Source organism: Rhamphochromis longiceps, linkage group LG16, assembly GCF_057381845.1.
Source record: "Rhamphochromis longiceps isolate RC_006_pf linkage group LG16, R_longiceps_female_GT1.1, whole genome shotgun sequence".
NCBI classification, from domain to species: Eukaryota; Metazoa; Chordata; class Actinopteri; order Cichliformes; family Cichlidae; genus Rhamphochromis; species Rhamphochromis longiceps.
The window spans coordinates 39,445,954-39,460,368 of NC_140572.1; the positions used below are offsets into that span (position 1 = coordinate 39,445,954).

Consider the following 14,415-nt stretch of genomic DNA (forward strand, 5'->3'; position numbering starts at 1 on the left):
CTGCCCTCCCCTCCCTCTATAGGTTGTCCTCAGCCCCACAAACAGCTTATCAGCCGCCTTGAAGCAGTCTAACTTTGGCACAGTCCATGGACACACGATGGGGCTGTGGATGCTGCTGCTTCTGCATTTACATCTTGGTAATGCTCACTGGGGTGAAGGTGGGGGGTTACTGAAGCTTTCTGTTGTTTTCTCTGGTTTTTTACACCTTTGCATTGAAGTTTGTGTGTATTGGAGGAAAAGAGTGAGTGTGGATGTTAGCAGGAGAATTAATAATCATTCTTATTTCTACTGAAGCACTCATGGACTTACAGGAAATGTCTGATTTGAGCTCTCAGCAGGTTTACAGGGGTGTTGAATCTGTTTCTGGGGGAGTTCAAAGGAGGAGGGGGTCACAGGAAATCAGACTGGTAGTGAAGGAAAAACTGTGACAGTCTAAAAAATGACCTATTATATTAATAACATTTTAAATAACTAATTATCATTATTATTTGTTGTAAAATGTTACTTCTGGTTTCATTTCTCTTCACTTCCTTAAACTTGTAGAATGACTTTTGCTCATTTGCCAAAAGACTGACACAAAATCACAATATAAAAGTTGATAATGAAGTTTACTGACAGTAAAGTGATTTATTGCTCAGATTTTCTATAATATTATTGTTCTAAAGTCTCTGGACCTTGATAATGGTGCCATGAAGGTGCGATAAGTAAAACTTTCAGCTGGATCTTGAGGCTTGGGTTTGGTCCTTGTGCATTTCTGTTCTTAGGTTTTAAAGCAGCCTGTGTCGAGTTAATGTTCAGACACTGCTAAAGGAAGAATTTAGACACTTAAAGTAAAAGTTCTGAACTAATTTCAGATTATTTATATTGTCATAGATATCTTACAGTGTTACATGCTATAATACATGTCAGGTTTAGCTCCCTCCCTAGTCAGTGTAGGGATCTGGCTGTTAAGTGATGAGTATGAACCCTGAGCCAGGTTTATTAAGGCTGTTGTGTTTTTAACATGTTTTGTATTTTGTTCTATTTAATCTGAACAAGCCCCTAAAAACAGTCAGTGATCCCTGTCGGCCTCTCTCGGTTTTTATCACCACTGTTCATTTTAAAACTCAGTTTTTAAACCCTTCTGATGTAACTCCAGCCCCTGCAGCAGTATATTAATGACTAACCTCGTATTGTGGATGGATTATCTCAGTTGTTCTCCTGACTGAAGTTTGGTCCGTTTACAGCATCCTGCCATGCGATTGCATTTGTCTCTAACCATCAGGAACCCTCATGTTAACTTTTATCGAGTGGAAAAAAGTTAGCGTTCATCCTCCAGCTTCACTGTGTTTATGTTATGCTAACATAGCTGTGTAGCTAGCGATCACGTAGCACATCATTATATAGCAGCTAGCCCAACTTCAGTAACCCTACAAACGTCACTGCTGTTTAGTTTTCTGTCTTCATTTATGTTGGAAGTGATAGCAGAGCTGTACGTTTGAATTTTTCAGAAATCTCTCAGTCAGAACATGCTACATCATGTTTAGGTGGAAGCCATCCATCCATCCATCCATCCATCCATCCATCCATCCATTTTCATCCGCTTTGTCCGGGGCCGGGTCGCGGGGGCAGCAGCCTAAGCAAAGAGGCCCAGACCTCCCTCTCCCCAGCCACCTCCTCCAGCTTATCCGGGGAAATACCAAGGCGTTCCCAGGCCAGCCGAGAGATATAATCTCTCCAGCGTGTCCTGGGTCTGCCCCGGGGCCTCCTCCCGGTGGGACATGCCTGGAACACCTCACCCAGGAGGCGCCCAGGGGGCATCCTTGTCAGATGCCCGAACCACCTCAGCTGGCTCCTTTCGATGTGGAGCAGCAGCTGCTCTACTCTGAGCCCCTCCCGGATGGCCGAACTTCTCACCCTATCTCTAAGGGAGAGGCCAGCCACCCTTCGGAGGAAGCTCATTTCTGCCGCTTGTATCCGCGATCTCGTTCTTTCGGTCACTACCCACAGCTCGTGGCCATAGGTGAGGGTAGGGACGTAGATCAGTTTAGGTGGAAGCTAGCGAGCTAACTTCCTGCTAACTTCTAACTCTGTTAAATATAATAAATCCTGTTTTTATGGATGTTAAACTTAATTGTTACACCTGGTAAAGCAGCAACGCTGATCATTTTATTTAAAGATGAAAGAATTTAGATAGTTTGTAACTCTCAGTGATGCTGCAGTGTTCGTTTGACTTTGGGACCTGAAGTGGAGTTTGGACCCGGAAACAGCTAATGATGTCAGACTCAAAGAGCGGATACTGGCCACACAGGAAGTCATCGCACTTTGTAGCTGATGATTGGCCACTAGCGGACGTTGCAAGCTCTGGTTGCCTAGGTAACCATTTAAACTACTGAACATACCTTCATGTTAGTCACTGTTCTTTGGTCCAAGGGGGAAAGTTTATCTCTGGGACACGCCCACTGGGTCAGTAACAGCAGTCAACTTACTGCTAACCGCTGTCACAGAACCGCAAACCATAAAGAAAAGGTCCATGATCCAGATAAAGCAAACAGTCTCTGAACAGCAGGAGGTTAGCTACGCACTGCTAATCGGCACGCAAAGAGCCACCCATCTGATTTACTCCTGAACATAAACGGCAGACTCGTCCTTTTCCTTACTTTTAGTCTGGCTCGGTGCAAGTGATCCCTGAATTAGTCACCTGGAACGTCACTACCTGTGACGAAACGCTGACTCTGCTGTCATGTGTATGTCTTTCTTCCAACAGCCTGCACTGCATTTATGTAGTAGCCACTTGTCTGTGGCTCAGGTAAGTTTCATTTCCCTCTCAGTCTGTACTGAAGTGCTCTTTGCTGTAGGTCTCTGAACAGTCACAGCCTTTTATAGCGGTGACTCTGTGATTGAAGTGCAGAATCTCAGCTTTACTTCACGGGATTGAACAGGAATATTACTCACTTAGTTGAGAGACTACAGACATTTCTTTGCACAGTTTCTGATTTTCAGGAGATCAAATGGAGCTGCTGTTTCTCTGTAAATGAAGCGGGTGAAAGGTCTGGAGGTGATCCAACTGTCCACATTCCCATTTGGAAGCTCTTTTTGTAAACCCACCCTTCCCAAACCTGGAGGTTTAATCGTGATCATTTTGAATAAAGGCTGAAGGTGAGTGACAGAGTCCACTTGTCCAAAGTAGGCCAAAAGGCAGGTCAGAGCAGCTCTGAGTGAAACATCCGTCGTCTCCTGTGGATGTCTTTAAAGAACTAAAGAACACTGTCATGATCCAAGCACATCATACAGACACCTCACAGACACACTGTGATGTATTCCCATCATGAAGATGTTTCCTCATCATCATCTTGATGCTTTGAACCCAGATGTGACAAACGAGCAGGTAGATCTGCTCTACCGTATCAATTTCAAAATTCTCTTGCTTACTTTTAAAATTTTCAATCGGCTCCCAGGTATCTATCCGATCGCCTCCATTTGTAGATCTTCCAATCAAATGCTCCTGACCCAACCAAGGTCTCGTCTGAAGTCCAGAGGAGGTCAGGCCTTTGCTGTCGTAGCTCCCAGCCTCTGGAATAACATCCCTCCCTATATTCGTTCCTCCGAGTCCATCCAGTCTTTAAATTGCGTCTTAAAACGTGTTATTGTAGTTTGGCTTTTGATTCAAACTAGTTTCGTGGCTAGTTATGCTGTCAAAGGAGCTTGCAAAGAAAAGCGTCTGGCAAGCTCCTTTGACTACGATGACCTGGATGACTGAGAACCTTCACAGACGGCTAGTTATGCTGTTTACCTTATTGTTTCTTGTCCTCCTTCTAACTGTTTTTATTCTGTCTTATGCTATTGCTCTGACCGACTGTGAAGCACTTTGGTCAACTTAGTTGTATTATTAAGTGCTATAGAAATACATTTTGATTTGATTTGATGTGAGACCTGCGAGGACAGAGGGACGATGCAGTTGTCAATCAAATGTAGCTCCGCCCTAAACCCTCCCTGTTTTCAGGTCCCTTCTTACTCCAATGAGACCATCTTTTTTGAGTTGGAGGCTTATGTCTCACAGACCTCTATGCAATCAGACTTCATTTCACAGCCAGAGGAGTCGGCCCCTGCTGGACATTAGAGCTTTAAGCTTTTCTATTTCCGACTTCTAAACTAGTTTTGTGAAAAGTTCCTGCAGATTCAGCTTCCCTACATTTCTCACCCACATTTATGATTTCAGCTCCAAAGTGTCAGGATGGTGATAGCGAACAGCTTTAAAGCATTAATTTCTCCGATCACGCTGGGTTATTCCAGCTTTCACATGTGAATAAATATCTGACCATTCAGGTCACTGCGTTTGGCCACACTTGCTCTCGTAGCTCAAGTCACACAAAGTTATAAACAGTAAATAATCCTGCATCCCTCAGATTCACAGCTAGCTGCTGCTGCGGGTCAGTCGGCTCTCTGAATCAGTACTCTGCCTCCTCAGATGTGGTCACAACTCTAATAAACAGGAGCTCAATCCTGAAACCCGTCCCAAGGCTTCGACTCGGGGATCAGAATAGGAAATCCTCCCTGCTGCCGCCTGCTCCCGAGCATCGGACAAACCAGAATCTCTGTTTCTTCCTTTTTGTGTTCAGGAACATCAGGACGAGCTCATCGTTTCATGCTAACATTACAGACAAGTTCACATCTGAAAAATTCTGAATTTTGAGTCAGTCTGTGTGTAAAGGCCTACGATAACAGGAGTCTTCCTCACGTTGAGTCTTCCTCACTTGACTGGATGTTGTAAGGGGGGTTTTCTTCACCATGGAAAGGATCCTGGGATCATCCCCCTCTGTCTCCTGTGGATGTCCACGATCTTGTCTTTGTTCTCTCTGTGGACCAAACTGTTAATGAGTCCTCAGCAAATGGTCCCTCGCACTATTGGATGGATGAGTTTTGTTTTTGAAGAAACAAAGATATATCCACTCCTGTGTAAGAAACAGTGTTAAGTACATTATCCTGTTATAAAATAGTGGATTATTCCACTCCGTGAAGTAAAGCTGAGAGTTTGTACTTCAAATGCGTTTTGAGAGGTTCATTTTAAATCTGCAGAGCCGAAACTGTGTGAGTACAAACACTTCCTGTCTAAGCATACAGGAGGATTATTTTAAAACTTTTTTATATCCTCTTCCTTTCTGTAGCGACGGGCATTTCCCTTTCTGCACCCTCCAGCGTTTCCATCTCTTCCATCAACTTGGAACACACACTCAGCTTCCAGCCGGGCCCTCAGACCCCCTCTGACGCCCAATTCATGGTAGAAGTCGTCCGCTCCAGGTATTCAGAAAATCTGATCAGAAATTTAAGCTGTCTCAAACAAAACCGATTCAGATTCAGAGTGTCAGGCTAAATTTAAAGGCTTTCACTGGTCTTTTTAATAGAGCAGCTTGGACAGATCGCTTGGTCTTGTTTGACACGGCAGAGCAGTGATTAGTGATTAGTACTATCACAGCACAAAGGTTAAAACCAGCCAGTGTCTCCTGACTAACCTCATATTGTGGATGGATTATCTCAGTTGTTCTCCTGACTGAAGTTTGGTCCGTTTACAGCATCCTGCCATGCGATTGCATTTGTCTCTAACCATCAGGAACCCTCACGTTAACTTTTATCGAGTGGAAAAAAGTTAGCGTTCATCCTCCAGCTTCACTGTGTTTATGCTAGGCTAACATAGCTGTGTAGCTAGCGATCACGTAGCACATCATTATATAGCAGCTAGCCCAACTTCAGTAACCCTGCAAACGTCACTGCTGTTTAGTTTTCTGTCTTCATTTATGTTGGAATTGATAGCAGAGCTGTACGTTTGAATTTTTCAGAAATCTCTCAGTCAGAACATGCTATATCATGCTTAGGTGGAAGCTAGCGAGCGAACTTCCTGCTAACTTCTAACTCTGTTAAACGTAATAAATCCTGTTTTCATGGATGTTAAACTTAATTGTTACACCTGGTAAAGCAGCAACACTGATAATTTTATTTAAAGATGAAAGATTTTAGACAGTTTGTAACTCTCGGTGATGCCGCAGTGTTCGTTTGACTTTGGGACCTGAAGCGGAGTTTAGGACCCAGATTACTCCGTGAGGCCCCTTGACTACAGTTGCCGTAACCCCCTGATAGTTCATCAAGCGGTGCGGCTTCATCTTGTACCAAAGTTGTTGTAAAACATTTTTAACAGATTTTTGAGCGCCGTGTACGTCATGAAATCGGTTCCAGGTCAGTAAGCACAACCAGAGTTCATACATAAGGAGCACTGATGATTTTTGAGAAAATTAAAGGATTTTAAGTGCGCCTTATGGTGCGGAAAATACAGTACATCAGAGACTGTGTGGTTAGCTTTGTAGTCAGAAATGTAAAAACGGCGCCTGGGAATGACTCAAGTCGATATTCTAGTGATGATGTCCCAGAAACAGAAGCAGTTTCTGTGTTATAACATGAATTCTTCACTGTACTCTTGGTTTCTCAGTCCCTGAGGTTTGGCACCTCCTGGGCTGAAGGTGCTTCTTACTAAAACGTCAGGTCACAATAATGTCAGTAAAGTTAATTTCAGCCTCGTTTGATCCTGAATGATATCTCCTGTGTTTGTTGCTTATTTAGCTCCTTTGTTCAGTAAGTTTCATGTTTCATTTCTGTTTCTGAGGCACCTCTAAATACAGAGTCAGCACTTTCCTTTCTGAGTAAATGTAAACTTTCATATTTATTTGAAGGCAGATGTGAGGTTATTTATTGTGGATGACGCACACGCCCACAGCTTCATTCATCTGTGAAAGGTTTATTTCACAGGATGACACAGTAATCTGTCCGTCTTTGTGTTTTGTTTTCTTCGACATGAAGAAAGCAGTTGTGGAAGCCGGTGCCGGCTTGCGTGGCACTGAGGGCGGGACAAACATGTGACCTGACCAGAGCCTTCAAGGACCCGTTCGACCACTACGTAGCTCGTGTCCAGGCCTTCACGGCCACCCAGAGGTCCAGCTGGACGGTATCGGACAGCTTCCTGCCGCTGTCAGACAGTGAGGCACTTTAACACGTTTCATTACCAGTTTTATGATGAAAGCATGAGCGTGTGATGGAGAGCCAACACAGCACACTTGTACCTATTATTATGTCATATTTGTTGTAACCTTACAGCAGTGTAAAACGATAACTCCTATTAACACAGGTTACATCAGTAACTCCACCCACCATCTTGCATTTAACACCACAAACATCATATTTTTCTGGTTTTGTGGTTGTTTTATCAAAGCTCGCCCTGAGCCAGGATACGTCGCCGTATCCACGTCATGTGACTGTTCGTGCCATCACCTGTACATTCCTAATGATTTAGCTTCATCTTCTTCTAATCCTGCTCACAGCTTCGTTAAACAGATGTTACACGGTCCCATGACGTTTTCCTTTGAGAACAGTTTCCCTGGTTAGAAATCTCTTCAGGGTTTTTCTGCTGACAGAAACTAAAATCATCGCCTGTGTTTGTGTCGCTGTACTGATTTGTGTCCAGTCTCCTTCCAGCTGACTGAATTTCTTCTTTTTTCTGTAGCTGTGATTGGACCTCCTGACATTGCGGTGTCTGGATGTGGGAACTGTTTAATCCTGCACCTCACACTTCCTGAAGTCTTGGCGAGCGAGCACCTGAAGGACAGCCACACAGACTTAGTCTTCCACGTACGACGAACCCGCGACGGAGCGGAGGTATGTCGGCCGTACACTCAGGCTACGCCCACCAGCACTCGGGTGTTTTTTGAAAAGGGGGTTTCCCCCGTTACCCCCAAGAACTGCTTTAAACATGAAAACACAAAATACGAGAAAAGTCAGGTGGATATTTAAACCTAACGGTACAAGAATGCAGACAAACCAGAAGCTGCCCCACCATCATAAAACCAGATAAATGTACACTTGTTTGTCTTCTTTCAGTTTTTCTGTAACCCAGGACCCCATTTACATGTGGACAAAAGGCCAAACACACAAAGACTGAGACTTTTCTAAAACAACCTACAAACTCTGCCTGTTGTTTTAGATTATCTTGTAGATTTTGTGTGTGTGGACACAAAGGTGTCCCTCAGAAAGTTCCTTACATGTTGATCCAGTTATACAAGCTTTTCTTTAATGAGTGAATCTTGGCTTTTATTTTATAAGTAAATCTTGTTTTTTTTGTTGGTATAAAATAACTTTTCTGATTAAAGAGAATTCAGGGATATTTAAGTTTTGTAAATCATCGCAGTGTTCAGAAACTAAAAGTGTTTAAAACACAAATTGAAATCTAAAATCATTTTGTGACTCGTTCAACGATAAATGAAAACAAATGAATGAACATGTCAAACACGTCTTTTCATCAGGATTTGAGTTTTGAAGCAACATTTATTCAGATTACAGTCTTTACTTGTGCCGCTGCAAATACAACAAATATTTTACCAACACAATAATTTTACGACTAAACTTTCGGAGCGCTTCGGTTGTCTCGGCGCCGTCACACTGGTAATCTGAGTTCTGCAAACATGCGTGCGTTTAAACGGTACTTCCTGTCTTCCTCCTGTGGCTACACCCACAGGGGTTTGCATGTGGTTGTGTTTTTGGTGTACTCGACAGTACAAAGTTCCTGCACACGTCTGTGAAGGACTACATTTCCAGATTTTTATTAGTACTTCTCTCGCTTTGACTTATTACAAGGAAATGTTTTATGATCTTGTGAAGTTCTCATGGTTCATTCAAATGTAGGTTTTTGTTCTTGGTCATCATCATGTAAGACGACACAGTTTTCCATGGAGAGCAAACTTTCCTACATTTCAGCCCTGCTGTTAATAAACGGTGAGGCTCAACATTTACTCTTCCACCTTAAACAGGAGCTGACCTCATCCACGCTCCTTTAGCAGCACTTCTGTGTTTTGTGGAAAATTTGAACTTTTTGATGCTGAGACGAACCAGCCGCAGAGCCTCGGATCCTCCCGCGTCACGCACACCTGCGTGTTGTAACGGAGGCCGTTTACATGCTGTGAAACTCTGAGCCGTGTGGAATACCAAGAAATCACAACGGCAAACCCACACAGCAGCTCGTCTGAAAGCTCGCTACGATTATTAAGCACCTCGCGGCTTGGAGAGGCGCCGCTGACGTTTTTCACTCTGTGGTTTTTGGCAGCGTCTTCCTCTCCCCAGCTCACATCTGCCTGTGTTCGAGGAAACGCTGAGCTTCAAGAGAAGAGGGTCAGTCATCTCTGCGAGCTGGAACATGTCGGCTGGAGGAGATTAAACACACATGATTGACAGATTCTTCCTCAATAAGCAGGACCTGAAAGTCCCATTGAAAGTTACAGAAAAATCCCCCGCTTACATGTCCTGGTAGGCAGGATTCATTCACTTTGTGGAGGTCAGCTGATACCCCCTGATCGGGGTCAGGAGTTAAGCAGGTGAGACAGCGTCTGGAGGTTTGGGCTGCAGGTGTAGAGCTGATTTATAGCCTGTATCACATTTACACAGGAGGCGCTAACACAAAGAGCACGTTCACACGCCCCAAAATACATCTGTGACCAAAATAAGCATAATAAACAAAAACCCAAACAAAACGTTATTATGAAGATGAATATATTCCTATTTGTAGCAGTAATAGTGATGTTTCTGCACAATCAATAAGAGTCAAGCTGGACAGCACATCTGTGGCCACGCCCACACATGTGATTAATACTCTGGGTGCTTTAAGTGCAACCACTTACTGTCTAATTGTCCTCGTCCACGTGGAAACGCAGAAGTGTTGGCCAATCAGAAGCCTACATCAAAAACATGGCGCACGGTCTGGTGTCAAAAAAGGAAGTAAAGGTGCGCACGAGGCACGACAAGCAGCTTTCAAAAGCTCCGCTTTCACACAGCTTTCCAAACCATCTTATATTTATGGGGAAAATAAGACATTTACAACAAAAATGGCAAATTTTCAGTACAAATGTGAAACGTTTATGAGAAAAACAATAAACTCTTCAGTATGTTGGAAAATGTGTCGTATCCTGCAGATTGTAGCAGAGCAACAAACTAACAACTATTCTGGCTTTGATCAAATACTTATTACAAATAAAACTTTAATGTACGACTTCACAGTATTTCCTGTAAAACTAGGATGAAAATAATTCACATATTGAGCTAAAATCCACTAAAACAACACTTAATGTCTTCTTCACAAGAAAAATAAAAGCAGTTCAAAGCAGTTGTAGCAAAAACACAGTAAATACATAACAAACATTAAAGAAAAACAGTTATTTTGAGGGTTTTGGTGAAAAAACAACTTTTTCCACCACAGTCTCAGTCGGCTCATTATCTTCTGATTGTTGCTGCTGGATGTGAGTCCTCTCGTTCTCTGTGTCCCTTTTGTGGAAAAACTTCTTGGTTATGTTTAATCAAGAAGTCGTATGTGGTTACGTTTATAAAATTATAGTGATTTGTTGTTGCTGTCTTCATGGGTACTTAAAGGTTTAAAGCTCATTAAACCAGGAGGAGATGGTGCCGTCACCGAGATGATCAGCCCACCAGCGGCTGGGCGAAGGCGGGACACGACCTCCTTAACCTCGATACTCACTAATGCTCAGCTTTGACAGCTGGCAATAACTGCACAAACACAGAATACGAGCGACTTAACGAGCTGCAACAGCAGCTTACTGAAAATATCCCTGTGATGGAACTTTATGAATCGATCACGAGCCACACGACTTTCATCGCATTTATGTCCGAGTACACAAAATGAACATTTTCTGCTGAAGTCGACATCATGAGTCCAGGATGGAGTCGTGTCACACTTTCACATTATGAGTAGTGAGTCCATCCTCAGTGACCCTGAACTCTCTAAAATGTTCAGGTGTGAACACAGTTTGTCCAGCAAATCCACGTCTCACCTGTGTGGACTTTTATGTGACGCACACACATATACAGTACTGTGCAAAGGTTTTAGGCAGGTGAGAGAAACTGCTGTAAACAAAGAATGCTTTCAAAAATCAAAGAGTTAATCATTTATTTTTATCAGTCAGTGAATGAACAAAAGAGAAATCTAAACCCCATCGGTGTTTGGTGGGACCCCTTTGCCTTCTTCTAGGCACACTTGCACACCGTTTCTCAGCTGGTAGGTTGATCAAACACCTCAGAGATATAAGCACAGACCTGTGGATGTGGGCTTCCTCACAGCTTTCTGTCTCTGATCCCAGACATATATGAGTCCACACAGGGCCACCTCTGGCGCAGATGTTTCTGCGCTCTGTAGCTCCTCATGTTAGCGGCTCAGTGCGTCGTTCTGCTTTACTTCCTGTTCTGATCAGCTGCTGAGCTGCAGCTCTTCCTGTCTTTGGAAAAATAAAATCACGGTTGTAACACAGGAGGTGATGCACTGTACAAAGTACAAAGTACAGTGCATCTGCACCAGTTTGTTTGGAATGACAAGAAATGGAGGAAAGAGCGCCACCTGGAGGAACTAGTGGAGAAGCTACAGGTCAGGTAACTACATAACATAAACCTGCCTGCAGAGAATCAGAAATCTGTGAAGGTTTGGTCGAAGGTTTAAAAGCTTCCTGACCTGCAGGTTTTCCCGTATTGTCAGTTTCCTCCTTCTGTGTTGGATCAGGCTCTCCTTTTCTAACGTGCCTCTGCATGTGTTTTTAAAAAGCCCACAAACCAGAACATTCAGTCTTCACCTTGTCCAGCTTTTCACCAGCTGTGTTCATGTGCACGTGTTTAAGCTCAGGTCCACAAACAGTTTGTGGACACGTTGGAGAACACTCTGATTTTGGTGGCCGTGAAGCTGAGCATCAGGACTTTTCACAGTGAATCATCCACACCACACAGCAGCAGATCCATGACCAACCTTTGATGGGGGATCTCAGGGTTGGCTGAAGCGTGGTCCATTTTCAGCATCTTCTTCCTGTCACATGATGACGTTTGTTTGCGCCTGTCGGACCGTCAGTATGAACTTTGTCTGTTTGTGTGTTTCAGTTCACGCTGCATATGCCCTACTCTGAGGAGACTGTGATCAGCTACCTGCAGACAGGTGTGGAGTACTGTGTGACCGCCTCCGTCAAGCCGCACTTCTCCAAAGCCATCCCGAGTGAAGCTCAGTGTGCCTTCACCAGCCCCCCACCCAGAAACTCACGTATGTGTGGCTGCAGACTTGCTCTCCTGCTTAATGTCATTTCAGTTTAGTGAGCTAAAAGACGACAGCTCTAATTTTATCTTGTTTTGATGTATAAACAGCTGAATTAACCCACTTTACTGTTTATCACAGAGTTCTTCTTCTCTTGCTTCTGTAGTACGTCACAGAGGGGGTCAAAGCCCCGCCCACCAGAGCATGAGACCCAATTGGAAAGAAAGTTGGATTAAAGAGGGGAGGAGTTAGGACAGCTAGTTTCAGGGTCTGGTATAAGATGAAGGAGGAGTCCAGAAGTCCAGACACGAGCCGATGCTTATTACAAGTTTATGATGGCGCTAAAGCTGACCTGATTGTCCACGGTGTGACAGGAAGACTCTGTCCACACGCTGCTGTAGCTTATTTGGAGTCTGGTGATAAAGAAATCCTGTTTGTGCCACAAAATCATGTTTGATAAGTTAGAATATTTATTGAATGTCAATGTTCTCACTGCTCAGAGACACGAGGAAACTCCAGAGTGTCAGTTTTGAATTGAATGTAGTATGTAAGACGCACCTCTGTGATTAGCCTAGCTCTTCTTTTCACATGATGTCACATTCGTGCGTCCGGCACAGCCAATGGGAGCTCGGTTTTATTACCGTGTATGGACACATGCGTGTTCACAGACCTCACGCCCTGATGAAGGCACATGGACCGTGTTCGAAGACTGAAAGAGGAACCTGGTTTCAGAGCGAGCACTTCCTCTCAGGCATGTAAATGTGCAGGTGGAAGTCTAACACCTGCACCCTGGTCTCTTCCTCAGTGTACATGCTGGTGGTGCTGCTGGGGGCCTTCTGCGCGCTGGTGTTCCTCCTCATGGCGTTGGTCGCCTACGGCAGCCGGCTGACCTTCAGTGTGCTGAAAACGAGACTTCCCAAATCTCTGGTAACAGCGACTAATCGATCAGATTTAACCAGTTTATCAATCATCTGATGACACAAACTACGTTTGATGCAGTCCACAGGAAGTCACATGACACAGTGTGGGATCAGTGTTTCGCCTCTGCTGCTGTTGTTAACGGTGTTTTTATTTAAATGCTGGTGTCTGCATGTACTCGTGGTCAGAGCTGCTGTGACTGAGCAGAGGTCAGAGTAAACGGTCCCGCCCTCTCTTCCAGTCGTACGTCATCCTCTACCGGCGAGGAAGCGCTCCACCCGGACTCTCGCCTCAGAGCTCACATGACGACGGCTCGTCTGACCGCCTGAAGAGGAGCCACTCGGAGAAGTCTGTTTAGGTGGAGCCGGCGGAGCGGGTGTGGGGCTTCAGGTGTAATGATGTGTAACAAGTATTTTATGGATGATGTCGGTTGGCATCTGTTACACCACCGCAGTGGATTCTGGATCAAACAAACTTTGGTTCAGTGGGCTGAACAAGCTCAGATCATTTTAACTCTGCCACCTATTCTTAATATTTGTATAAAAGTCCTGCTCTGTTTGCTCTGAGCCTGAAAATGGGGCGCGTGTATAAAAATGTCAAACTCCTGAACAGCTGATGCAGTCCTTCAGTCTCACCTGGACTGATTGAGTTCAGATGGTCATCGTCGCTGAGCTGACACGGTTTCCCACAGGGACACGTCCCACAACAGGTCGTTCCCATCTTTGTCGGACCTGTGACGATGTAATCCTGACAATAGCGTCTCCTGTGAATCTGAATAACGTCTGTGTCTATATTTTTATAACCTGGAGCTCTTCTTCATCCCATTAATCGAGACAGGAAGTGAAATTTTCATAAAATCTCGGTGTCGTTACTGTAAGTTTATATGTGAAGCGTTATTGTGAAGTGTTCCTGTATTTCCTGCTTTCTGTGCTAAATAAGCAGACCCATGCTTTTCATTTAAAGTCAAGTTTATCTGGTTTGCAGGGGAGTGAAGGGTGGATGCCTGTGCAGCCATCTCCACCCATATTTGGAGTGAACTTTGAATACGATGATTTTTCTTTGATTGTTTTCTTGACTTGTCTTTCTTTCATTTTTAAATAAAGCAAACTGAACTCTGAGAGTCTGATGTGAAGGTTTGTGGATGATGCTGTATTAATCACACTTTGGACTCACCTGTTTAAAGCAGGTGAGGACGAGCTTCCACACACTGAGATCAAATCCCTCGAGGTCACAGGTCAACCTTTGTGAACATAACCTAGAATCATCACATTTATACCTCCGGTGCATCTAATGGGAGGCTGCCTGTATCTTTTAAAGTGCTCTTGAGCAACAGTTCTTCAGCTTTCTGGAGCTCCTCTTTGGACATTTGCACAGTCTGAAAAAAGACTAGACGAAAGGAACAGATATTT

General features: G+C 44.1%; 1 protein-coding gene across 3 annotated transcripts; it reads left to right on the forward strand.

Annotated features, from left to right (window-relative positions):
• Positions 1-4: 4 nt before the first annotated feature.
• LOC146651679 (interferon alpha/beta receptor 2-like) lies at positions 5-14,116 on the forward strand. Of its 3 annotated transcripts, none has more exons than XM_085384256.1 (7): positions 5-137; positions 5,145-5,277; positions 6,826-7,001; positions 7,526-7,677; positions 11,941-12,097; positions 12,894-13,015; positions 13,248-14,116. In XM_085384256.1, the coding sequence occupies exons 1-7, from the start codon at positions 98-100 to the stop codon at positions 13,362-13,364; spliced, it is 897 nt and encodes a 298-aa protein (XP_085240382.1). In that variant the 5' UTR covers positions 5-97; the 3' UTR covers positions 13,365-14,116. The 3 variants fall into 3 exon arrangements, with proteins under 3 accessions (XP_085240382.1, XP_085240381.1, XP_085240383.1); XM_085384255.1 differs by having other exon boundaries at positions 95-158; XM_085384257.1 differs by lacking the exon at positions 5-137 and adding an exon at positions 2,473-2,788.
• The last annotated feature ends 299 nt before the right edge of the window (positions 14,117-14,415 follow it).

What these genes read in the sequence shown, in the direction of transcription:
- LOC146651679 (XM_085384255.1), top strand. Translation starts at nt 98, where the DNA reads ATGGGGCTGTGGATGCTGCTGCTTCTGCATTTACATCTTGGTAATGCT. An exon ending in CTTCCTGCCGCTGTCAGACA is followed by an intron (nt 7,002 to 7,525) that starts GTGAGGCACTTT and finishes TTTTTTCTGTAG; the next exon opens with CTGTGATTGGACCTCCTGAC. An exon ending in CGAGACTTCCCAAATCTCTG is followed by an intron (nt 13,016 to 13,247) that starts GTAACAGCGACT and finishes CCTCTCTTCCAG; the next exon opens with TCGTACGTCATCCTCTACCG.